Genomic DNA, 25307 nt, shown 5'->3' with positions numbered 1-25307 from the left:
CATTACGTCGACTTGCACTGGAGGGTGCTCTAGACTAAGGAATAGTGTGAATTACTATTCCAACACCTTCCCTACTGTACGTAGACTGGAGTTGGAATTGTAATTCACACTATTCCTAAATCAGCGCCCTCCAACGTAAGTCGATGTAACGAGTTGCGTTGTCAAGACCGCGATGTAACATACCGCGTTGTGATGGTACGCGTTGTATCATCATCATGTTCACCCCTAGTGCATGCTGTGATGAAGACACCAGATATGGAACCAGCCTCAAACACACCTGGAAGATTGCAGGAGTAAATCACATATGGCCCCAGGATGTAATACCTAAAGAAAAGAGTCAGATGTACACACTCATAAGCACTCATAAATGCACAGCAGAGGGCCTGCATTCATCCCAAGGACATGATGCCAGAGCAGCCAGTCAGTTGCATTCGTCAGATAAAGCCCATAAAATGCCTAGTAGTAAGCTTCACATGACACACTCAGCCCTCTGGACCACCTCTGAATGTGACCTCCAGTTGAAATGTATGGCCCCTTCTATCAGAGTGGGATCAAGCATCTAAAAACACAATTTATGACCCACTTTACCAGTATTCCTGCTTTAGGGGGACAAACTTCACTTTATTGCACCCACTCTACAGTTTAAAGCATGCTATGTACCTAAATTGAATTCCAGTGTGTCGCTGTAAGAGATGTGGCTGATATTCACGGCTGTTATTGTTTAATTAAACTTGAACTGTTCCTGATTGCCAAGCCTCGCTGTTCTCCATTTTGATATTCAGAACCTGTTTCAACATTACCATGAGTGAACAAATATGTGTGTACTGTTGCTTTATATTTTAGTTATGATGGAACATGCTGAAACCCACTTAGTTGCAGCAACTCTTTGGCTGATTATTTATTTGTTTATTTATTCAAGGTTTTTATTTCGTACATTGTAACCTGCTCAAGTATTAAAGCACTTTGCATAGAATCAAACAACTTGCATGAGAGAGAGAACAAGCATTTGCAATGCAATAGGTCTCATATTACTGAAAGTTTTAGCTATTGGTGTTTCAGTAATGCGAGACCTATTGCATTGCAAATGCTTGTTTAAACTTGATCTTACCTCAGGGATTAAATGATGCTCTTCATCAGGCCAGTGGCCTGTAGAAAAGGGCCCAGATGTTCCCCCTCCAGATAACAACATGGATGGACCCTCTATTTGCGAGTGATGTTGGTGGGTGCGAGCGAGGAGTCAAGAGATTGTCAGAGCTGGCCAACCAAAAGAATCAATTAGTGATGTCTGCTGGGAGGGAACCATGCACTGAAAGGTGTTACAGAGGCACAATATTAACCAACCAGAGAAAAGGAATTTTAAAAAGCAGTCCAACTAACCAACGAAAAGCAGTGACCGTGACAGAAGTCCCCAATAGGCCATATACCAAATACATCATGCCTGCCCAGGTTCGACCTAAAAAAGGGAGCTTTGGGGAGAAGGGATGAGGGAAGGGAGGTGGAGCCAATGGAATAAGAGTTTCAGCAGTAGTGAAACAACTGAAGAAGGATAATATGAGTGAGGTTAGAGACATCCAGAAAAATCGTGTGGCTGATTAATATGGTTCTATGTGTGTTAACAAAGAGTTTGATTACTCTACATTGAGGTATGCTTTGAAAAGTCTTGAAACCTTTCCTGAAAGACATTATATCATGGCTGTGTCTTAAGCCTGGGGACAAAAGTTTCCGAAATATGGGTCCTCTTGTGAGAAGGCATGCTTTAGAGCTAAAGAGCACCTGAATTTAGGTGTTGATAGTGTCTAGGACATCTTGCTTCTTGAGAGGTTTACCCCTTTGAATAGCATGAGGAGACTGGCTAAAAAGGAAGGTCTGTTGTTGTGTAAAGCTTTGTAGGTGATGCGTCCCATCTTGAATTTGATCCATGCAGCTAGTGGGAGGCAGTGAAAGTCTCTCAGAATCGGAGAGATTTGGTTAAATAGTTTGTTCTCCTCAATGAGTCTAGCAGGTCTGCTTTCAGTTTGGCTATTGCATTACATAGTGGAGAAATACTTTCATGGTTTCAGCTTTCTTGTTGTTTTCAGTTTATATGTAGATCTGTACAATTAGTCTCCTTGCTATGGCCATTCTAACTGTTTGATTTTTTTCATGCTTTTTTGCAAGGCGTCATTGGACCATGGTTTGTTGGGGATGTATTTTTGGAGTTTTTAGTTTTGCTAGGGGTGTAAAGCTGGCAAATTCACCAATTGTTTTTGTATATTGGGTGCAGAGAAGATCAATGTGGTTATTCTTTTCAATCTTGTCGACCATCAGTAGTAGGTGTTCATTTAAGACCTCAATGGTGAACAATTTGTGATTTTGGTACAAAGAGGTTTCTTTTATATGAGGAGCTGATTGTTAGATGAAATATTTGGTCCAGTCCACCTCAACAGGAGGAAGGCAAGCGCAGTCCTCAGTAGGTGTTTTATTTGCTGTTTTTTGGTAGGGTTGATATTTGAGTGAGGACATGCATTCTCAAAACACTGTCTAGTTCTCCAAAAAGGTTTGAATGCGGGTTCCGCCAGTCGATATTAAAGTCTCCTATGTAGATATTTGGGGTTTGCATCTGGGTGAGAGTGATGTATTCAGAGAAGTGTTCCACAAATAAAGAAGTGTAGGTGGTTGATATATTATGTGAAGGTAGACAGTTCAGGAAGGATTTACTACCAGTGTCATATTCTGATTTTAAAATGAATTGCAGGAGAACGTATCGGATTGGTGAGGAAAGTGTATCTCTGACAATTATGGCCACTCCATCCCCAATTTTACCTAGTCTGTCTTATTTTAGGATCATGTGGATAAGTGGGAGGAAGTAGTCCATGAGTTTTTGTGATAAGTTGTTTAGCCAGCTATCAATTTGTAGGTAGTGTGCATTGGTGGATTTTATGTTGAATAAAGTGCTAGACATAGACAGGTTACTGACGTGAGAGGGAGTTTTTTCATTGGTACAGTTGATTTTCACCAGGTTTTTGTTCGTGGATGTTCTTTTACAAAAATGCTTGTGGTGTGGAGCATAGTAAGAAATTGGTATTCTTTTTTGTTCGGTTTGTTTTGCTGATGTAAGCAAATAACAAGCTCCGGTAGTATAAGCAGCCATAATGGGCATGGTCTTTGGTCTCCATGTGGACAGGCTGAGCTTTCTATCTGGAGCAATGCTTACTGAAACCGTTTTAGTGTAGTTGAGATGAGTGCACCTTGTTGTCAACCCAGGAAAATGGCTTAGGCATCAGTATGCTTTGTGACAGTTTTTTTATGGCAACACTTCATCCTTTCTTCTTTGAGGGATTGAAAGTCAGTTAAGACGTTTGGGTATGAATTCTAAATGACTAATTTATCATATTAAAATACAGTTATTGATATAGTAAATTTACATAGTGCTATGTACAGTTCTCAGTTACATTTGTATGCCAAACTTTCACCTTTTGGGATAGAAGCTCAATGTGCCAAGAATAAATATTTGGTAAGATATGACCAGTGCCAGAAGGTTAATGTGGTGTTGCATAGCATCTGTGGCATCTTGATTTCCCTTAAATATGTTATACATTTAGTTCTAAATGCTTCTACCCTTTGAGCATCATTTTGAAGCTATGAACTGAAAGAAAATTTACTGACGTCCAGAACAAATGTTATCAAACAGATAACATGATCTTGGTAGATGCAATAGTGTTACATAACGAAACCTAATTCAAACATGTTTTGAGTGCAGTGTCAAAATAACTTTGTTCATGTTTTTAGTGACAATATGCCATAGAGATAAAAAATATTTCCTTTTCATAAAACAATTTGCTTAATGTTCATCTTGGATTGTCTTGCCATGTGAAATCTCTTCTCCTTCAGTGTTCCTTACTGGTAAGAATCAATTTCCTAAATACTTGGAAATATTTTGTCAGGGCATGCACACAAATCATTCACCATGGAGACAAGATATACTCAGTTCACATCTGCAAATACATTGATGTGTATAATTCATTCACGTTTTCATACAAGTGCTAATTTTTGCATTTTTGTTTAATTTTCATGCACGCTAAAACATTATGTTCTGCTTCAGCCCTCAAGTAAAGGGTTTGGTGTTTTTGTCACTGAAGTGAATATTTTTAGCTCATAAGAGCTATGTCGGATTGAATTATTCTTGACATTAGTGAATGGAAATAAATCTATGTATCCGTTTTTGAAGTAGGAACATATATCCAGATATGTATAACTCCTAAATCTGTGCGTACACTGCGCATATCTATTATTTTCTATATTGAAGATACAAAAATCAGCATGATCTATGGTGAACCACTTGACGGGTTTTTCCAAGGTCTACGAATTCACCACATCTTTGCTGATCTGGATGTACTGACTTGTGGTCTCAATTGCAATGGAATGATCATTTGAACCTGTGCAGTGGAATGGCAGAGTATTTGTTGAATTAATCACTCATAGCTGAAAACTTCCATTAGGTAATCAAGGATCCCAATGCGATGGTGGTCTGGAAGTGCCCAATAATATGCTGGCAGTGCCGTGCTGGCACCGCCGAGCATATTACAAGTTGCATTTCTACCTCCCATTTCATGTCGGTGAGCCCGCCATGAAAAGGGTGGCAGAGGGGCAACTAAGAAACTCTGCTTCTGGGCCTAGAGGTGCATGCAGGGGGGCACATTTTGTGCCCCCCTGTAATTGCACCCTCGTTCCTGCACGGTGTGGCATGCATGCCACACAGTGCAGGAACATGCTGCAGGCGGTGTCACAGCAGCGGGCTGCACATTAGGGGCTCCTAATACTTCCAGCATTTTCAAAGAATCTATTCTCCAGGAGGAAATCAGAGGGTTACAAAATTAATTCCTTTATGGTCTTCACATCCCAACCAGCTTAATTAGTCAGGTTGTTTTTCATGAAAAATGTGTCTAAGTGATATCAGCGACCTATGAACACAGTAGCCAGTCTTCTTCTTCAAGTTATGTTTTATAAACGACTTGTGAATGGCTAATGCCAAACTATTACAAGGCTTTTCATGATGAAGTCTCAAAGATTTTCTAGATTTCAGTAGGTACTCACCCAATGGCTAATCCTAATGTTAAAAGCACAACAAATCAAATGTGAAAAGTTTTAAAATAGGCTATGCAAAAAAGTAAATCCATGTAATAATGGGAGGAAATAAAAAATAATCATTCATTCATAAAATACACTTGCAGATAGAGCTAGAGTTGTAAATCTGACAGACATCGCCGATGTAAATTAGTTCTTTACACATGTGAGTACATTCAATCAATAAATCAATCAGGGGGTTTCTAAAGCACGCTACTCACCCATGAGGGTCTCAAGGCGCTCGGGGGGTGCAGCTCTGGGTCAGTCGGAGTTCCAGGTCTTGAGTTTCTTCCTGAAGGTGTTCAGAGTGGGGTATCATCTGATGTTGACTGGGAGTTTGTTTTAGGTCTTTGCTGCGACGTAGGAGAAGGCTCTACCGCCTGCTCTGGTTCTGCAGATGTGTGGGGTCTCTGCTAGGGCGAGGTCAGCGGAGCGGAGGTTCCTTTTGGGTACATGGAAGGAGACTCTTTCGTTGAGGTATTTGGGTCCAATGTTGTGGAGGGATTTGTAAGTGTGGGTTAGTAGCTTGAAATGTGGCTACATAAATCGAACTCAATTTACTCAATACCTTGACTCAGAAAGAAAGTTAGCCACAGCAAGTGCCAATTTCCTGAATGAGGATTCAAAGAGCGCCTGTGAGTCACCAAAAGCACAGAAGCATTTGTCCTTGGTTTACATGGTGACCCTTGTGTAGTAAGCCACCCGGCTCATACCATACATAGTTGCACCCTGTACCACTCCTCTGGGCAGGCACGCCCGAGGAGATTAATAAAGGGTCACATGACAACACAGGGCCTTCGCCCATACCCAATGACACTGTATGTGTGCCTCATTTATTGTTAAAGCTGGCTAGGCCTTGAGTATCGTGTCACTACCCTACCCTCCCCCGACCTGGCACACCACACCATGTTGGGGTTGCAGGTAGAAACGGAGCAGAAACTCTACCAACATAACATTTGAAAGAATACATGATGATCCTCGGCAGCATACTTTTGTATATTGTTGTAAGGGAGGAAATTCAGGGCTGTAAAGTCAACACTGTTGAAGGGCACTAAATGGGACAGTCTTTGGTGCATTCCATGATGGAGTTTACAAAACATTGCTTTAAATTGTCAGCGATTGTAAGAGTCTGAATAGTATTTGTGCTTTTATCAACTTGTATCAGAACCATAATACTTTGATAAGGCCAGTGGCTGTTCTTCTAAGATGGAAGCATGTACAACAGTGTGAAGGTAAACCTTTTTGCATTTCAAGAAACAGCAGGCGAGCTGGGTTCTTGCAATAAACAACAAATATGTGTGATGTGGTGCTATTTTTGTCCACACATGTATCTGTTTGGACTATAGAACTGAGCATGGATAGGGCATGTTTGGGAGTAATTTGAGTACTTACATGTTAGAATTTTGTTTTTAAAAAGTTTTTTTATGAAGTGGAAAATATCATTTGAAATAGTATTCTCATTAAAAATTGTAGCCATTTGTAAATAATACTTTATACTGGGCTATAAAACTGATCTGTTATAGACCCCTCTTTGTTGAGAGAGAGAAGTGCCTTGAAAACATTCTAAAAGATGGAATGATCTGAGGTACTTTAAAAAGAGATGCCTCCAAACGGCAATAAAATCATGCTCACTCTGTAGGTTTTCAGATGTATTTATTTCCAGTCATTCTGTTCACCTAAAATTTTGGAGGTGTCTTTATTCAGGTGAGAAGCGCCTCTACAAGTAACACTGTACAGTGTAACATTGTCAGTATATAAGCACAAAGGCAGATTTTGGAACCAACATAATCAGTTGATGATGGATCTCAAATGTGAGTGGAATTGGCATTGAGCGTGACATCACTTGCGATTAGTGCTTTCTTGTATCAGCGCAATGTGATTTTAGATCGATCCGGGTTCGGCATGCGCTGTTCTGCAAGGCATGCTGTATTTAGGTATGGACTTTAAGCTCCGCCCACTCTCAACCCTTATTTTTCATTGGCTTGTGTCATTGTCCTTGGTAAATTCTGGCTTCTGATTCATTAATAGGGTTGTGAGTCCCTCCTTAGTACCGCCTTGTCTTTATTTGTAACCTCCCATTAGAACATCCCCTGTTACATGTGTTGTTGCTTGGTAGGCTTTAATTCTAGCCTCCGAGCACTATTTTGTTTAATGCTTTTCACCTGCCTGCTTTTGCAGGCAGGACATGCTCTTTCGTAGGGCCTTATTTATTTTTCATAGCACGTCACACAAGGAGTGGCAGACATACTTTTGGTTTAATTGCGGTGCCAAATGTGACAGCATATATTTTATTTTTTAACTTTAGTTTGTAAAAGCGCCCCATGCTGCGCTTCCACCTTAATGCCGGCCAAGCTCCTTTCTTTAGACGAGTCGCCTCCAAGGAAAGGGGCACGGACGCCATTAAAAGGAGCTTTGTAAATGCAAGGCCTATTGCATTGCAAATGCTTGTTTCACAAGCAGTTTGACTGCTGCAAGTTTCTTTTATTACTTGCTTTCTGCCGCCCACAAGTTTAGCCTATGTGCCTGTGGCTCTGCCTCCCGGGTTCCATTGGTTATGCATGGCATGCAGCCCTCGCACTGCCACCTTTAGTTGAAGCACTCAGTTTGTATCAGGTTTGGGTGGCACATGGAACATGTCACTCACTTTGCGCTCTTGTTCTACAGCTGGTACCTTTCTTTTTCTTTCTTACCTCTCTTTCCTCACAAGCAAGCATCCTCTCATGTGACCTTTTACCTACTTCTAGAGAGAAAAAAGTATTTCTTTGCCCTCAGCGAGGGCTTGCTCTTGGCCTGCCTTTAGGTGTCACTGTAACATCAGCAAATCAGGAATTCAAACTTCATACATACTCAAAGAGTAAACCTCCGATTCCTGCTTCTAAGAGTCCTGACCTGCCTCATGATGATGATAAGTGTAGCATTTCACGGCTGAATTCACTTCTGCACAGGGGCACCAGGCAGAGAACCGTCTGTTCTTATGCGATCAGTATAAGGTTATTACAATTAACACAGGTCCATTTCAATTGTTTCTGTGAACTCGAATTGGTCATAATAGTGGTTTTATTTAAGGCGTGCGTTTAGACAAATGACCTTTCCCTCTGCGTGTTCATGTGTGAGTAAGCCCATGTTGTGAAGAAGGCACCCAAGCAAGCCCTGCAAACGCCCACCGCAGCCTTTTATGAGGAGAGAAATCGATGTTGTTAGGAGATGATGCCACGGCGTTCGGTTTGTTTACTTTGGTTTCCGGGTCTGTCTGCCTTCTCAGAAAACTTGCTTGGAGCCAGACTGTAGCAGCCCTCTCTCTGTCTTTTCATAATTGATCAGGGGATGACTGCCTTCCCTCAGGGTTAAGACGTGGCAACTTTTTCTGTTTGCTCAGCATCTCAATGCAGCAGTTCAAACATTGTTCACACCAGCTGGCAGTGTAATGCCATATGCACATCATGTCAAAGCAACTGTCGTCATGGATACGAGACAATATCTGGAAAAAACGTACCCATTGATTCTAGTGCAAATTCTACTGTGGTTTATCTGTTGTGAATCTTGATTATTTTACAAGAAGATTGCTCAAATGAGACTTGTTTTCATGGTCTAGTACGAATATCCCATTTGGTGTCCGGCACACAAATGTAATACGTCTTCATAGACCATATACTTTATGTTTATTGAATGCAAGCAAGACCCTTCAGAAAACTCATTCGACACATAAAATCATTATCTTGATGTTCCCAGTATTCTTGTGGCTTTTGCCGTCATATAGCTCCTACATCCCGCATTAGGAAGCGTGTAAAAAATTAGTCATATAAGCATGAACTTGTTTGTTCTAGTTTTCTGTTTGTGTTTCTGGACTCCTCAATTCCAAAACAAAAACTGGACTGATACAGAAATGACTTGGTAGGAGCAGTTGGAGCAAACCTGCTAAGATGACTTATATGCTATGCTTTTAATCATCTTATGCCATTTGGTATTTAAAACTGGGCCTTGTGGCCTCTTGTAAAAGATCACATTTTCTGGCATAGATTGTCCCCGGTAAATCAAATAATCCCTTTTTGACCAGCAGCATATTCACATTTAAGATCCGCAAATGGTTATTTCTTTTGTTTTGGTAATCCCAATGTGGCCATAAACCTGGGTTTACCACTCAATCAGGATTCCCATTGTGTGGGAATACCCATATATTCAGGCTTTGCGGCATTCACATTAAACCTGGAAAAGCTTATAAGTGCTGGAAAGTGTCCCGTATTCAAGGATGAAGGTTTGTTATCTGTGGAAATCAATGTGAAAACAACAATATATTGGCCTATTCCACATTTCCAACTCCCAGACTTGGAAAAAAGAGAGAATCCCACACCTGGGAATTATCAGACATGACAGTGTCGGTAATTTCCAGGGGCAGCTATTCCCTCCCAATTGCCATGTTATTAGTTGTACTGTTTCTCTGTACTCATGTCAAACAAATTGACTTTAATTTTCCTTGCAGGATTTCTGTAGATTTGTAGCACATTTTCATTTAGCATGGATTTCTGTTTGTCAAAATACTATAAAATGATATGTGCCTTGGACGCTCCGAATGATTTCCGCCTGGTGTTTCCCTTGCTTTCAGGCACTCCAGGCAGCGAGGCAGATTCTCCTACAGCAGCAGAGCAGTGGACTGAAATCTCCCAAGGGCAACGACAAGCAGAGACCACTGCAGGTTAGTTGAGCGCTGCTACTTCTGGCCTGATTTGCACAACACACGTTATTTGCTTCCTTTTAGTCTTTGTTGAGTCACGGAATAGTATATAGACCACCTGAAAATAATGTCAGACGCCTACAGCATCTGAAGTAATCTTGTGTGATCGATGCGGGTCATGTCTGTGTTGTAAAATATGATCTCAGTAAAGTACTTGCACTTATCTTCTTCCTAGGCATGCAGTGAGTAACTTCTAGGAAACCTGTATCCATCCTTCTTCATAGCTCCTTTGAAAGTCCTTGTTACACTTTTAGGAAGATTTACAGGCCAACGCCAATGCCGTATGTAGGAAATGCTCACTGTACATAAGGACTCATTGCACGGCATCAATGTAGCTGGTGTTTCATACAGGCCAGACTTGGCAGCAGGTTTAACATGCGCGATGAGGCATAATCAAGAAATTACAAATGGGATAAGTTGATTTATTTTAAATCACCCTTTCAAGTCCGTTTCATCACCAAGTCCTTCTTCAGCAGTTTCCTTTCTTTGTCATAGTACCAGTTCTATTTCTTGCCCTTTGTAGTGTGATGGTAGCTGTTTAGCACTAAAGGCTTCCTGTAGATGTCTTAGATCAGGGTTCTTCAAAGTGGGTCCTGAAGGGCTAGATCCGTGCCAGATTTTCAGCATAACCCCATTTAGATAAATGTACTTATCTTAAAAATCTGGCATGGAGCCGGTCCTCCGCGATGAACTTTGGAGAACCGTGCCCTAGATAATTTAATAGATGTTTCATTTGTTTGTTTGGCACAGGCAGCCTGTGTAGGTAGTGTAGCGTGAAACAATGCAGAGATGACCTAGGGGCAGCGCTGCAAGACTTTTAAAAACGAACTGTGCTCAGAGACCGAGCAATATGGCTGATGCCCGGTGGAGCTGCCTAGACAGCTATAGAGGAGATCGACCCTGGTTTATCCCCTCGGCCGTCGCCTCCCCAGTTGGACATCGGGCACTGTGCTCCCCGTCTCCCTGCTGTGTCCCCTTCCCTTCCTCTACCTCTGACTTACGATCGTAACATTGCTTCTTTTTTCTTATGTCTTACTTTGCTCTTGTAATGTGTGGTAATTTGTAACTTGTAACTCATGGATCGTCTTGTAAAGCGCTCTGATACCTCCGGGTCTTGCCAGCGCTATATAAAACTTGTTAAATAAATAAATAAATAAATGTGAAAGAAAAAGCCTGTAACAGATGCATATTGCAAGGATTTCTGGGCATTGTCCATGCTTTCCCTACCCAGCTTTAATGCAACATCCGGTTCTTCCTCTGCACCTTCACTCTTTGTTGCGCAGAGGTTCGGTCAGTCAGATGCCTATTGAAGCTAATGTCTTTCACTGGGCCACGTGGATTCTTTAAGCTTCCAAGCTCAACCTTCGCAGTCCTATGATCCTCAATGAGGTTTCAAATACACAATGCTCCAGTGGTTCTTCCCAAAATACAAAGTTAAACTAGAAACAGCAAAGCCCTGATTGGGTCTTTCTCACTGGCAGTTCTATGGTAGCATGCGACCAGAAGAGAACAGAAAAAAACATGTCCAGTCCTCAAGCACATTGCTGCTAAGTCCATCTTCTGTCAAGATAAACACCCACAACACATTAATTACAGCAGTAATCTAGAAGTTGCCACCTGGTTTGCGTCTTTCAGGTGAAACATATGGAAGAGACTTGCAAGGTCAGTTCTTCCATCAAACGAAATAAGTCCGCCATCTTGCTGCACGGGGCAGAAAAGAAGGCATAATGCTGCAGGGACCTGCACATGTGACCTTTGTGCTGAATGAAGTGGGCACTACAGGCAAACGTTTTTTTTTCTCCGTTGCAATAATAATCGTTACACCGTCGCTCACAAACATGCATTTTACCCAGTTGAAATATTAATCCTTACGCTGTTGCTGAATACTGTTCTTTTTATAAGCTATAAGCAGTGCTTAATTTGAGCCAGTGGTTTCCGGTGCTCAACACCGACACTTAATTGTCACCTGGCTTGTACCTGTCTGCCACATGATGGCTCTGTTAAAGTGACTATTGACTGCCACCGAAGCCTTTCCTAAAGCTTTGGGGGCCTAGAGTAGGCTGAATTGTCACACTTTTAAGAGTGTGATGATAAGCGATTGTGCTGGTATTGCCATTGGCAGTGCTGGCAGGGGCAATGTGCGGTGCAAGCTGAAAGGTCCTCCGAACAAGGGCCCTGGCACTTCTTGTTTTTTACATATTAAGCACTGACTATAAGCTATCGCGCTGAAAGTAAAGAAGACAAATCAGGCTGGGGTAAGCCTCTGCTCTGCTGAGTAGTGCACCTTCCATTACTGGTGCCTTACAGTCATCAAACAGAGAGTGGGCGTGTCCACCTGAAAAGATTGCATTCCTAAAATAGATGTGTACCTTGCTGCAATATTCTGCTGATTGCAGGGTGCCAGAACCCAATGGCATTAAAGACCTGATCTCTGCAATAAGAGGTAAATCGCAAGGAGAAGAGAAAGGAGCCGTCCCTTCACTCCAGTGATGTTACCGAGGAACATCACTATGCTATTGAGTATAGATTTCCTTGACTCAATATCTTTTTTAAAAGTCTATATTTTGCCTTGATTAGAAAATTCTAAATTTCATGTTTGGAAATACATGCAGGTTCACTGCCTCATCAACATCAAACCTACGCTCAATTATTGTGGTAAGCAGATTTGTTTCTGTTGACTTATGTAGAACATGCAACTTTAACATTTGTATGCATAAAAATATAACAAAACCATACGTGATGCAACATCAAACAATCACATACCTCATTAAAACCGCCTGAAAAATACAGTTTCCCTACATTTAGGAGAGAGGCAGCTATGTAGATCACAGAGATTTAGATTTATAAATAAGAACTGCATTTGCAGACTAAGTGGTCTATGTAAGGAAATTCCCATCCAACCCCCTGTAAAGACTTGGAAGAATGGGGTGTCCCAAGGGGGTTTCTGTCACTGACCTACAGCACGTTTCTGTCTGATTTTTAATAGCTTAGTCAAATAGTCAGCTAAGAGCCTTCTAGTGTTTTTTTTCATTTCAGATCACACACTCTTGCTTTGATTTGGAGATCACTGCGAAGCCAGCCTCGTTTGACTTTGGATATATCACCACATTTATTCATGACTTGGTTTATTGGAAAAGGCTGATTCTCCAGTTGTTACCAATGTTTTGGGGATGTTGACAAATGAAAATAGATTTACCTTTTAAAAGAAGCACAAAGGTCAATCCTCTGACAAAACGTATCCCCATATATATCACAGTTTACACAAGGTTTTAGACACATCCTTAAACTTGAATGTCCTACACTACTGATGTTTATAAGGAATTGTTTAGCTACATTTAGTGCTGTACTAAGACGGGACAATCAGCCACATGAGAGGCCTCGTCACATCTTTATGCAATCCCGACATTATTTGATATCAAAGTTTACAATACTCATTACAAATGTGTCCGTCTCCTTTTGATAAGGCCTTCATTGAAATTAATTCCACAAAGGGGAATGGAGTCCTATGTGCAGACACCCATCAACAGTTTCTTTTTTTGTGGGAAAAATATTATTCACCATGAAGAAATCCTTTCGCATACACCCCACCAAATATGGGAAAGATCCGTCCCCCTTCTGACCCTGGGGTGGGATTGAGTAAAAGTCTGATCCTTTCCAAGCTGGAAAGGGGAGTGTCAGCAGCTTGCGAATGCCACCAATCATACCTGCGTGTGCACGTTCACATACTAAAGAGCTCATCATGCCTTGGGAAGCCCAGGAGTGCCCTCAATCCCTCCCATTGAGTGGGATTGACAGGGTGATGGTCTCTGCACTCGTGGAAGAAATATCACCCCAAAAAGACTTGTGCCCACCAGGAGTCCCTTGGGAATTGCCAATTGGCATAAGTAAGAAAACTTCTGTCCATTTATGACTACATTTATCTTTGTGAATGGGCCTCACGGAGTCGATTTGTGTCGAGAAACCACAACCCCCTTTGTTTCAATTCCTAGAGAAATATGGATTCTTTGTAATCAGGCAATAGCTAAAATAGCCAAAAAACAGTTTGGCCAAAGTGCTTGCGCCATACAGGTGATGCTTCAGTGCGCACATAATTGATAAGCTTATTTTGCTGTGTGTGTAATTAAGTGCAGTTACCTGGCTGCAACACTGTAAAACGCAATTTAAATGGTTGTGTCATAGTGCATCGTTTTGTGATAGTGGCCTACGTTTAAAAAAAGACCGTTTTTTGTGAAGGCATGAAAAGAATCCTAGAAAGAGGAAGCAGGTAGACTTGCACTTTGAAATCCACGAGAATATTAATACCCTCTCCTTGAAGAAATATGAACTTAATGGCATGTTTGTTTTCTTTCTACTAGACCAGCTATTGGGAGATATGATTGTGTTAGCCGATTCTCAGTTCACTTATAAAGAAACATATTTTAAGTCAATATATATTTAAAGTCAGTATAATTCTAGTTGCCTGTATAATGGAAGTGGATATTAGACAAGGTAATAAGAATGAAGGACATTTTTGCTGACAGACCATGATATTGAATAAGTTGTTTCATACAGTGTATTAGTCTGCATCCCTCTTGCAACCTTCAGTTGAGTTATTTCTAGTTCTCGGCGAATTGTATGCTACGCTCGTGTAAATCATGTAATTTCAGGTATCTCAGTGTTACGCTTGTTTCACGAAATTCCCCGAATTACACCATTCATGCCCTGTTCATGGTAAAAATTTACAGTAAACAGAGGAAAACAACAGACCGTGATTGGCTGCTGTTTGTGATATTTTTGTTTTTTGCACTTTTTAGTTTGAAATGATGTATTTGCTTGTCATGTAATTACGTGCAATTTTATGTAATTTTGCAGAAATTTCCCATAATTACACGAAAGCAGATTATGTGCATTTCGCACACACCTAGTGAACGGTTAGGGAATTTTTTTTTTAATTAAAAAAAAATATACTGAGATCAATTCTTAAAGAGGAACCCGCTTATACTAAATATGTTAAGAAACAAAAAGACTCTTAGTTTGAAATGTCTTGAGGTGTATTCCTTCTCTTCCACACTTTGTGAGGTTTAAAATATACTCAACTCGGTGCTGCAGTTGCATTCTGAGTTCCAATATACCTGCCTCTTAATTAACAGTGAGCTTTACTAAATATTGGATTGTGTTGCTCAAAAGAATCCTAGTTGGCATTTCCCCCTCACAGAGAACTCGCCTGTTACTGTGCAGTCTGTGTAGATCACGGTCATTTTTTCGCAAGCCTCACAAAATAGTTGCACAAAAACCGTGATCGTTTGTCTGTTAACTAAAGTTACAGCTGTTCAGTTGTGAAACAGTCAATTTCTTATATTATGACTATTTCTTTAAGTTGTACTGTTTAAAATTGCCTGCAATTAGCATACATGAACCTTATTTTTAGGTTCAGATTGCAGTGAGCGAGTGCACTCGCCTTTTAGCTAATTAGTACTATCAAGGAACAGTAGGTTACCTTATTAGTAGCACGTGCATTTAATTAAACACGAGAAAATTGGAGTTAACCTCATAGTTAATATTTTCACAGTGCGTTACAATGCCAACACCTTCAATTGGAGTCACACTCCTGTGTATCTAATTATGTACTGGTGCCAGATAAGGTTAGAAAGGTTACTACCATGCTGTTAACAAAATAGTGTAGGTGGAAACGTGTTTGCTGTTGTCTGGCATTAACGCTGGCTGTGTAAAACCTGTCAGTGTGTCAGGTGTCTATGAGCCTTGACTTGGAAACATCATACATTAGTAGTGACATGAAATTGCAAGTCGAGTTTTTTTTTTGTTTTTTTACGTTTCGACTTTTAAATATATTCTGAAGATGAAAATGTGTGCAGCAAATAAAGTATCCAATAGATGGTGCATGCACGTTTTTAAATAGATTGATAGCCAGCCATAAAGAACAGGATTATGAGTAAGGCTCCCTGTTTTCCATTTTGACTGATTTTTACAGATAAATACGATTTAATTGCTTTATTCGAGATAAAAAAAACTGATAAAAGCATGAAACATTTATAACATATTTACAATCTCTTGTAAAATCTTTAAAATGATAAAACATCATGGCATCAATAATATTAAAATTCATCAATGAAAACTAGAAATCATGTCAACTGCAGTTATTTAGCCAGTATAAACACAAAGAGACTAGATTCTCATTGACTGGGGGAACGGGCAATGGACTAATATTCATTTCACCTAGCCTACTGTTAGGCAAGAGATTTCCTTCTAATGGCCCAAGCCCAACCCAGAAATTTAGCAACTGCCACAGCAATGAATGTTAAAGGACTGGTGCGAATAATCCTAAGAGCGATGCCGCTCTCTCTCGTGCCTAGCTGTTTGCACATAGCCCTCAGCCAGACACGTCGGGGGGCTGAATAAGCCCCCCACACAAAGAGTAAATGGGCAGTGGTCTCAGTACTTGTTTTACAGACTGGGCAGGCTTGGGAACTACCCTCTGCCCATCTTCCAGTTAGTAATCTAATTGGGAGGGATCCCACTCTAAGCTGGAAGTATAGCTTCCTATCCAGGGGTTTGGTTATAATATCCCAATAGGGCTCAAGGAAGGGGGAAGCTTTTACTTCAAGAAATAGTCCCTCCATGGTAGAAGAATCGGCTTCGTTCCAATCCTGATGTTCTACCATTTCCCAATACTTTGTTTTTATAACTGCTTAAGTCGGGAACAAAGCCTCCTCTGGATTCTCCCATAGCTCATTCATGCCTAGAATCCCCAGCATTCTGCGCAAATCCCCCAACCAACCTATCTTGTGGAACTTATCATGATTAATTAAATCCAGGAAGCCCCTTGCGTAGTGAGCGAGTTCAGGGGTGACCCAAATGCGCCGCCAGTATAAAATGGGTCTTAGTCTAGCCATATCTGAAATGGCTTTCCTGCCTAGCTCACAACGCAGAGGCCTCATGGGTGTGCTTTTGGGAAGGCCGATGAGGTTTCGAAGAAATTTGTTCTCGGCGAGCGTTAATGGTGCTAAATTGCCATTGCCCCAAAGCTCTGAGCCATAGAGCACCGAGCTAATGGCTTTGGCCTCATATACTTGAAGTGCTGGCGCAATAGGTTTAAATACAGGCAGAAAACATTTATTTTCTTGTCTGTATTTTTTTTAAAATTTGGATAAAAACGGAAATTGGGTTGTTTTTTTAGTAATTCTAAATACTGTCTGCCATGACTGCCAGGCCAATAGCTGTGTGTATTGATATGTAAGGGGGTTAAAAAGAAAGGAATTTTAGTAAAGAGGCTATAACAGCAGTAGATATGCACAAGGTTGATAGTGAAAAATGCATATTTTCCTATAAGTGCATTGATAAATCTTCTGTGGGGGTCAGGTGGAGCAGAATTAGAAAATTGAAATTTGGCTCTGCCACATTATGAGTGGGCCTGTGTTCCCGCATTGTTTTTTCCTGGTGTTGTAACATTGAACCTGATTTTAACTTGCTGTAATTCTGGCAGCAGCAGTCAAACCTCATTCCCCAATTTTGTTTTCTGGCAGGGAGGAGCATTCAATGATTCCCCATGCCAGACATTATCTTCTCCTTCCCTCCTCCTACTTCTCACCTTCTGTTACCCCACACGTCGCAGAGTTCCCAGCATACATTTGCCACCTGTTCACAGCAGATCGCAGTGCATTGAACTCAATTGAATCAGGAATTCTGTGAGTTTTTATGACCAATAAATGTGGGTCACACAGTAAATTCCCATGCCATAGGATCTGACTCATTCTTAACTGCACAGTACTGGTGTGGCTTTAAGGTAAGGTACATTTTGCCTGAATATGTACAGCAACAGCAGTATGTGTAACTTGTAATCAGGCCCAAAGTACCATTAATATAAATACCGCTGAGAATGTGCTGTGATTCAGTGAACAATCTAGGATAATTCACAAATCTTTTCACACTTTGCCATTTTAATCTTTAGGGACAAAAATAATCGCCTGTAGGCTAATTATGCAATTCATAACAATTCAGTCCTAAAACATTTTTGGACAATGTTATGTCCCAATTTGCTTGCAACAGGCGTTTATATAGGGATTTCCTGATTCCAAAGAGACACCTATTCAGTGTAGTATTGAGGTTAACAAGACAGTTGGTGAGACAGAATGGATGACAAAAGATATGGAAAATCAAGAGAGAGAAAAGGCCAGAGAGAGTGGATTAAGGAAAGTGAGATCAGCAAAAATGAGAAATGAGTGACACTGACTGTGGATCAAAAGTAATACACAACCAGAATGAATACAAGGTAAACACATAGTCCAAATTAACTCTGCATACCGGAAGTCGGTGTTGCAGTATTCATTGGTGAAGAGGTTAAGTAGGGTGGACAAGCAACTGGGGGCTGGCTTTCAAGGAGGTTCTTTGCAAATCATTGCTTACTCAGTGTGATCTTGTGCGATCCACTAAGTAGATCAATGTTATGTTTAGTTAGCTGTGCAATAGAAGCACTGCAGCCTGAGCAATTAACCTGCCTTTTGCGGTCTCAGACAGAAAATGTTGGAGAGGCAATAGCTCTGCTGTTAGAGGTCTAAGCGTGCAAGATATCTCTGCTGTCTGAGACCTGTGCTTTAATTTTTTGTGTCACCTATGTGTTACCTCTGCTGTCTAAAACGAAGATATTATTCTAAAAACTTTCTTTCGTGTTGTCTGTTTTTTTTTTTTTTAGTCCTGATCAGTTGAGATGTACATGTTATTCATGGGTTCTTTTACTGAAAGATGAGCAGTCTTTAACAATTAATTGGAAACAAAATTCCCAGCAAAATAAAACGATCTGAATATATTGCACACTGTCCTGGTGTCTACTCGCACTACAGGTCAGATTTTACTATTTTTCTATTCAAGAACCACCTCACTCTACTTTAGCATGATCACAGTGACATTCTTTTTGAGTTCTCTTTTACGAAATCAATTATAGATATTTAAATGAAGCCAGGTAAACTGTTTGTAACGATAGTTTTACTGGCCAGAATACAAATTATTTTATCATATGTCGCTCAGTAAGTGTAGGAGAGTGTATTCATAACTTCCTCTGGACGTTATGTGAGCAAAAGCAAATACTAATACATTTTAACTTTGCTAATGTGAACTCTACTAGCCTATAAAACCCTGAGAGTAATCGAACTTTATGCAAGTGAATGTATCAATAGACCCAAATAATAATTAAACTCAAAACCTGTTAAAGATATGAACAATTTGTACAACTCTCCTTGAGCATTATCTCTATTGAATGTTCACAGGGTTTAATCTGAGAGAAATAATTTTGAAGTTTTAGGCTGCTCACTTTTTGAATTAAAAATACTAACATTTTATCCCTGGCAGATGTCAGTCCAGCCTATCAGGGACAGAATGTGTCATATATTGTCAGACAAAAAGTAAAATTGACAAGGAAAGAAGGAAAAAGATCAGGGATGGACACAGTTAAGAGCAAAAATATTTATAGGGAACCACTGGAACAAATAGGAGTGGTGAACCAAAGAATTTTCAAAAGATTCAAAACATTAAGAATAACTCTTTTTGGATTGTATCCTTCTGCTCCAGTTATCTTTGCCTTTTGTTTGTCAATTGTGTCATTGGTGTTTCAATTTTTGTTTTTGAAGGGACTTGTTACCAGTGTATGACCTTGATTCTAAAGGGGCAGAATTCTTATTTAGCCCCATAGATAATTCTCTGTTTGGGCCCACCTTTAATGTATAAGTATTATTGAAATCTGAACACATGTCAACTCTTTCCCACTGGATTCAAAGATTTATCACACTAACTATAAATAAAATTGTGAACCACACAATGTGTCCCAGGAATTGTATGTTGGTCACTTCTCATGTAAAATAAGTGATTATCGTCTGTCTGAAGTTCTTGTCATTTCTATCCAGTCTTGACGAAACCAGATAAATTATGACATTTTAATCTTTATGCACAAGACCTATGTGATCTGATTGATAGCTCTGCTGTCTCTACATTTTATTTGCAAGACCTTTGAGATTGGAGCGTTTGCTCTGCTGTCTTTACAATTTACCAGCAAGCTCATTGTGACCTGAGATATAGTTCTGCTCTCTTAACCTCTAACAGGTGTCTGCAAGTCAACTGTGACCTGAACAATGGTTCAGCTGTTGTTACACTGTACTTGCAAGACCACTATGACTTGAGTGATAGCTTTGCTGCCTTAAAACCCTACGTGTAGGACCTGTGTTATCTGAACAATAGCTCCTCTGTGTTTACTTTCGGCCTCCACAACTAGAATGATCTGAGAGATAGTTCTGCTCTCTTTACAAACTGCATAAGATCACAACAAATACAACACACTGCCAAACATGCTTGTACCCATGATGTCGTGATAATGTTTTTTAGTGCCCCTCACTGGGTCATGAAATACTAAATTATTTTACAATAAAATACAGTACCACAAGTATTGGGCAGAACATTCAATCAACAGTGTGCTGGATGGAACTAACTTCAAGTAGGTTACATTTTGGGGTGTGTAGTAAAAGAAATGAGATCTATTGCTACTATTGTTTTTGATTAAATCCTCTGTGAGAGCAGAGTAAATGGTGGTGAGCTGGACTGGACCCGGCACAGTAGAACTGATTGAAAGTTATCCTGTGGAAACATATATAAAAGCTGCTTTTTGTGAGGCTTACAGTTCAGAAAAGACTTGTTCTGAGATTGAACAAAAGGAGAACTACCAAATATGTATCATGCTGCTATCATTGCTGGAACGATGGAAGCAGGGTAAGGGCCTGATTTAGAGCTTGGTTAGTAGAAGACATTGCTTCCGCCTACCTGACAGACTACCACCCATCATATTTAGAGATTACTGCTGGCACGGCGATGATATCTGTGCCTTCAGAGGAACCTCCTGACCTATGCCGCATCTGTTTTTTTTTAGCTTTTGACAGCATGAGAGGGGCTTAATAGGTGATCCCTGCTTAAAAACTAGCTTTCTCCAGCCAGGTGTAGGTGGAACCTGGACCTTCTAAAAATTGTGTATTTGCTGCTCAAGTTGCCCACCTTGATTACTGCTCCATGTTCTTCCTCATTCATGAGGGGCAATTTGTACAGCAGTAGACAGTACCCCTGCCTAAAAGGTCCATGGCAACTGCTTATGTCACCAGCTCCCATTCTTGCACATTTGGCAATATTTTCTCATTTGACAGGACTTCTCCCTTGCGCCTGTTGTCATATGAATTTCTAAGCCCTTTCTGTTTTGTACCCGTTTTTGTAGGGGTGGGTGTACTTGGCATAATTTGCCATATTATAATTTTGCAAAATGACTACAAACTTATGCATGATTATACGAATTTACACAAGGAGAGTAACCCTGCATTTATGGCTATTTTCATAGCGCAAAATACACCCTTGAGTCCAAAATAGACTTGAAAATTCATTTTGTGCTAAGACAATAGTGCTAAATGCAACAGAACAGGAACAGCAGCCGCCAGCAGTTGCTCATGCTCTCTTCTTAGGCAGGCATATTTGCATGAGAGTATAAAACATTTCTCAAGCTGGCATAATGTAATTTTTGGTAATTTTGCATCACATGAGTAACACAAATGTATTGAAATTACGCTGATTACTCTGGCGTAAATAAAATGTTGCCCAGGCCCACAGTTTTGAAGTACATCCACACTTCACCCTGCCACACTTTTGGCTGGTCTTTTACTGTGTCACTATGCCTTTGGGAGGAGAAATGTACCTGTGCAACTCCTTTGCACTTCTTATTGTATTGTTATCATATTTACAAGTGTTGTGTAAGTGACCTCAGCACTTGCATTGATGTGTCAAACTGTGCTACACTGCTGAAGCTGCTTACAACAGTGAATATTCACATAGTGGTGAATTTTAGCAAATTTCCATTACCTTGTTCTCTTTTCTGCCTCTGTCATGTTATATAAAGCAGCACTTGTGTGAAATAGACCACCTGCATATACTGTAGGGGTGGTTTGTAACCTGCAGTGGACATTTCTTAAGAGGAAATGGACATTGCTCATTAGTGCTACAAAATGACCATGGAAAGTTCTCACCAGGCTAGTGAAACCGATGCGAGAGGAAGACAAAAAACTGTACATTTTAACAATACTCCGCCAGGACCATGTCGAATTATGCAGACAATGAAAAAAAAGAGTGCGGTTACTGCTGTTCCGTTTTTTCTGGGTGTGAAAGATGATCAGATCAAGATTAAGATTATTAGCAAGAACCACTTATTATAATCTAAGGACCTTTAAATCAGAATCAGACTCTCTTAATTTCCTCAAATTCTGAATGACTTGTTTGTGCTTCACTTCTGTCCAACTGTGTCAAACCAAAGAACCAATGGCATGGTGGAGGCACGTTCCATCCTTCCCCTCGAAGCTTGTATTGCGGCATTGGCGCACATAAATGAATATATGTTTACATATGTTGTGAACACCTTAGAGCTTGCACTGGTGAAAGCTGGCTTTATGCAATCCCAGAGATAAGTCAGTCATGAGTTTGCGCATGATGAGTTGGAGTTGTTAGCCTATCATCATTTAGTCTTCGGAAACGAACAAAGGTTTCATTTTAGTTACAAACCCAGAAAATTTAAAGTGAGTTACGTGAAGCAAATTTGAAGGAAGTAAAGAGGAAATGAGTTAGATGCAAATGTCCTTACTTTAAAAATAATTGGTATTAAGCAAACTACGCTTTTATTGTTTCATATTCCGACATATGTGGGGCCAATGTTCATAGGCAGGCGCCATTTTGCATCACTTATAACTATAGTGTGTGGAGGACAAGGAGGAAGAAAATCAGGCAATTCCACATTTGTTTTGCCAGAGTGCGCTGCTCAAACACGTGTGAATGCCTAAAATACTTAACTGTGCACCTGGCAAAAAAGTGCAGATCACTTCTGTGCAGCGTATTTAACATAAATCGACGAATCTGTTTATTCTGTGAAAAATTGACCTCAATGATTCCAGGTACCGATGAAGGTGTCACAGCCTCCCCCAGGTGGTAATTGTCGAGGATCTGCCAGCTGGTCCAATTATTTCATTTTCACTCAGTGGCATAGTTTTTCCATTAAAATGAATATTGGTGAGCATAGGGATGCCTTCATTCTGGCTTACTGTTTGTACTATAAAATGCTCTTATTATACCCATGCTTTATTTTCCTGAACGACGGTAGCAAGTTCTTTTTAAAAAAATTAATCATGAATGTGTTTCCGTTTATAAGTTTCAAGGTATTTTTTTTTTCTTCAGAACAATATCCCCCTTAAGCACAATAGATCATAAATATTTATTCTCCAGTAAACATAAAATCAATACACTTTCCAGAAAGTTAAATGTCTCCACATTTTCATTATTTTCACCAACTTTTATGTGATTGTTTAAGCATTACTGCGCGCCTTGTCGTGGTATAATTCATACGCATTTTATTGCGACTCATCTCTTATTCATTGCATATGTGAATGTCATGTTACATTGCCAGGCACTGTATTTGTCTATTGCTCGCAGTGTGCCCGAAGCGACGAGCCTTCTGTAATGCAGTGTGTGTCTGAGAGCAAGGATGCTCAATATGTAGTGTAAACAGAGTATTACATTTGCCAAAAGGTATGTCACAGATCAGCAGAGGTCCCCGTTGGTTGCGGTTTTCAATCATGTTTTTATTTGCTTGTTGGTAAAAGGACAGAAATTCCGCAGACAGTCACGTGGCCTGCCTGGAGAAACACATACCTTAACTTGGCAGACACTTTTTTTTTTAATTAAGATTAACAAAAAATTGGGAATAATTACATTTATATTCTTATATGTTGTATTATGTTTATAATTTGCCAAGTCCTTCCTGAATGTCATCACCCCAAAATCCTACCGTTCATATTTTTTCTGCCATCATTGTCAGACCAGTTAACAAAGAGCAAAGTTGTTTCCGCATACATTCTGAGTGTCTTTATGTGCTATTAGATTTAAATATTTTAATATATTAGTTCTGTTCATTATGCTAGCATCTGTTCTTATTTATCTAGTAGACTTTGTGCAAATGAAGTTAATATCAAGTAATGACGCCTGATGAAAAATAAAACCACTTCATGGCCAGTAGCGGCTTCTACCATACTCGGATGCCGAGGCGGGGAAGGGAGGGGTGGCAGACTTACCTTTAATTGGCAGCCAAGCCTCTCCTCCGTCCTCATCATCTTCCCGCAGTCCCGGCCGGCAGTAAGAAGCACCTGGGCTCCCAGGCTCCCCTGAACCAATCACAACGCTGCAATGCAGCATTGTGATTGGTCTGAGCACCGTGGTTTGGCGCTCAGACGGGGACTGAGAGGCTTTGCAAGTTCCTCACCAATCTGTGTACAGCAAGCCTGGTGGGGAAGATGCAAAGAGCACAGGACTGTTCAGGGCCAGCCAAGCATGTCTGCGCACTTAAGGAGTGCAAACCACTTCTCTCCCTGCTTCTTGTAGTTCAAGTCTTAAAATATTCAGATACCTAATTCCAGTGTGTACCAGAGTTTTTTCCGAATGATGTTGATGCAAATCCTCATCTGTTTATTGGCCATTTTAAACAGCTGTGAGGGTGAACCTGGGCTTTCTGTGGCAATGTTCTTGTAGATGAGGTTATTCGTTGTTAAAAAAGCATTGCAACACAGTTAGAGTCACTTTTCACAACTGTCTCACCACTTGAACTGTTGTTGCTTTAAAGGTTCTTCCTACCCAATGAATGATAAGATAGCATAGAGGAGGGTGTTTACCACCAATGAGCAATTTCATGTCTTTACAAAATACTTAAGCGCTGACTGCCTGGTTGTGGTTCAGCTTCTGCTCCTGGCTCTTTCTATATTTTAACACCATAATATTGATTTTCACTTTTCAGCCTGATAATATGATGTGGTGTACGTGTTTCATATTGTTGTGGCCTGTGCTCAGGGTTCTGTGAGTTTTTTTAACCAGGTGCTATTGTGTGCGGGCCAATTTTTGCCTCTTCGTAGAAGATTTAGAATCAGATTTGAGGTACTGCCGATGCTAATATTTGGCTTGTCAATTGTCACTTCATGCACATGTCAAATAAACTGTGAAAGGATTGCTCCTATTTTGAACCTATTAGATAAATGTTTTGAGATGTACCTGGCTTGTTTGTGGTTGTTCCAGAACAAATACAGGAAGCAAAAGGCTTTTGCTTTCATGGAACTGGGAGGGCCAGCTTCAGTTCCTAATCACAATTTGCGCTTTTAAATCACAAACTAAAGCCATGTATTTCCTGAGATGGGTACTAAGTCATCAGAAAAAAAGGGTACAGGTGTGACCTCAAAACACTATACTATTGATCACTATATGTTCTGCACCATAAATAAAGCCACCTTTATCTTTGATCAATATATTTTCTGCAACAAAAATAAAGCCACCCAATGTTGCATGCAGAGTGGAGAGAGTGTTGTAAGTATTTTCAAACATTTCTAAATGAAATAGCAGTGGTTGCACTTGGACAGACCCGCGACGATGCATGAGA

General features: G+C 40.3%; 1 protein-coding gene across 9 annotated transcripts in view; it reads left to right on the top strand.

Annotated features, from left to right (window-relative positions):
• The window catches only part of FOXP2 (forkhead box P2), a 261057-nt gene that overhangs the window by 70845 nt on the left and 164905 nt on the right, over positions 1 to 25307 (top strand). For all 9 annotated transcript variants that reach the window (XM_085653162.1, XM_085653168.1, XM_085653166.1 and 6 more), the window contains exon 3: positions 9704 to 9793. In XM_085653162.1, the coding sequence (XP_085509288.1) occupies positions 9704 to 9793 (90 nt within the window). The remainder of the gene's footprint in view (positions 1 to 9703; positions 9794 to 25307) is intronic.

Source organism: Triturus cristatus, chromosome 4_1 (genome assembly GCF_964204655.1).
Source record: "Triturus cristatus chromosome 4_1, aTriCri1.1, whole genome shotgun sequence".
NCBI lineage: Eukaryota > Metazoa > Chordata > Amphibia > Caudata > Salamandridae > Triturus > Triturus cristatus.
Note: the sequence above shows the minus strand (reverse complement) of the source record. Positions and strands in the feature narration are given on the sequence as shown.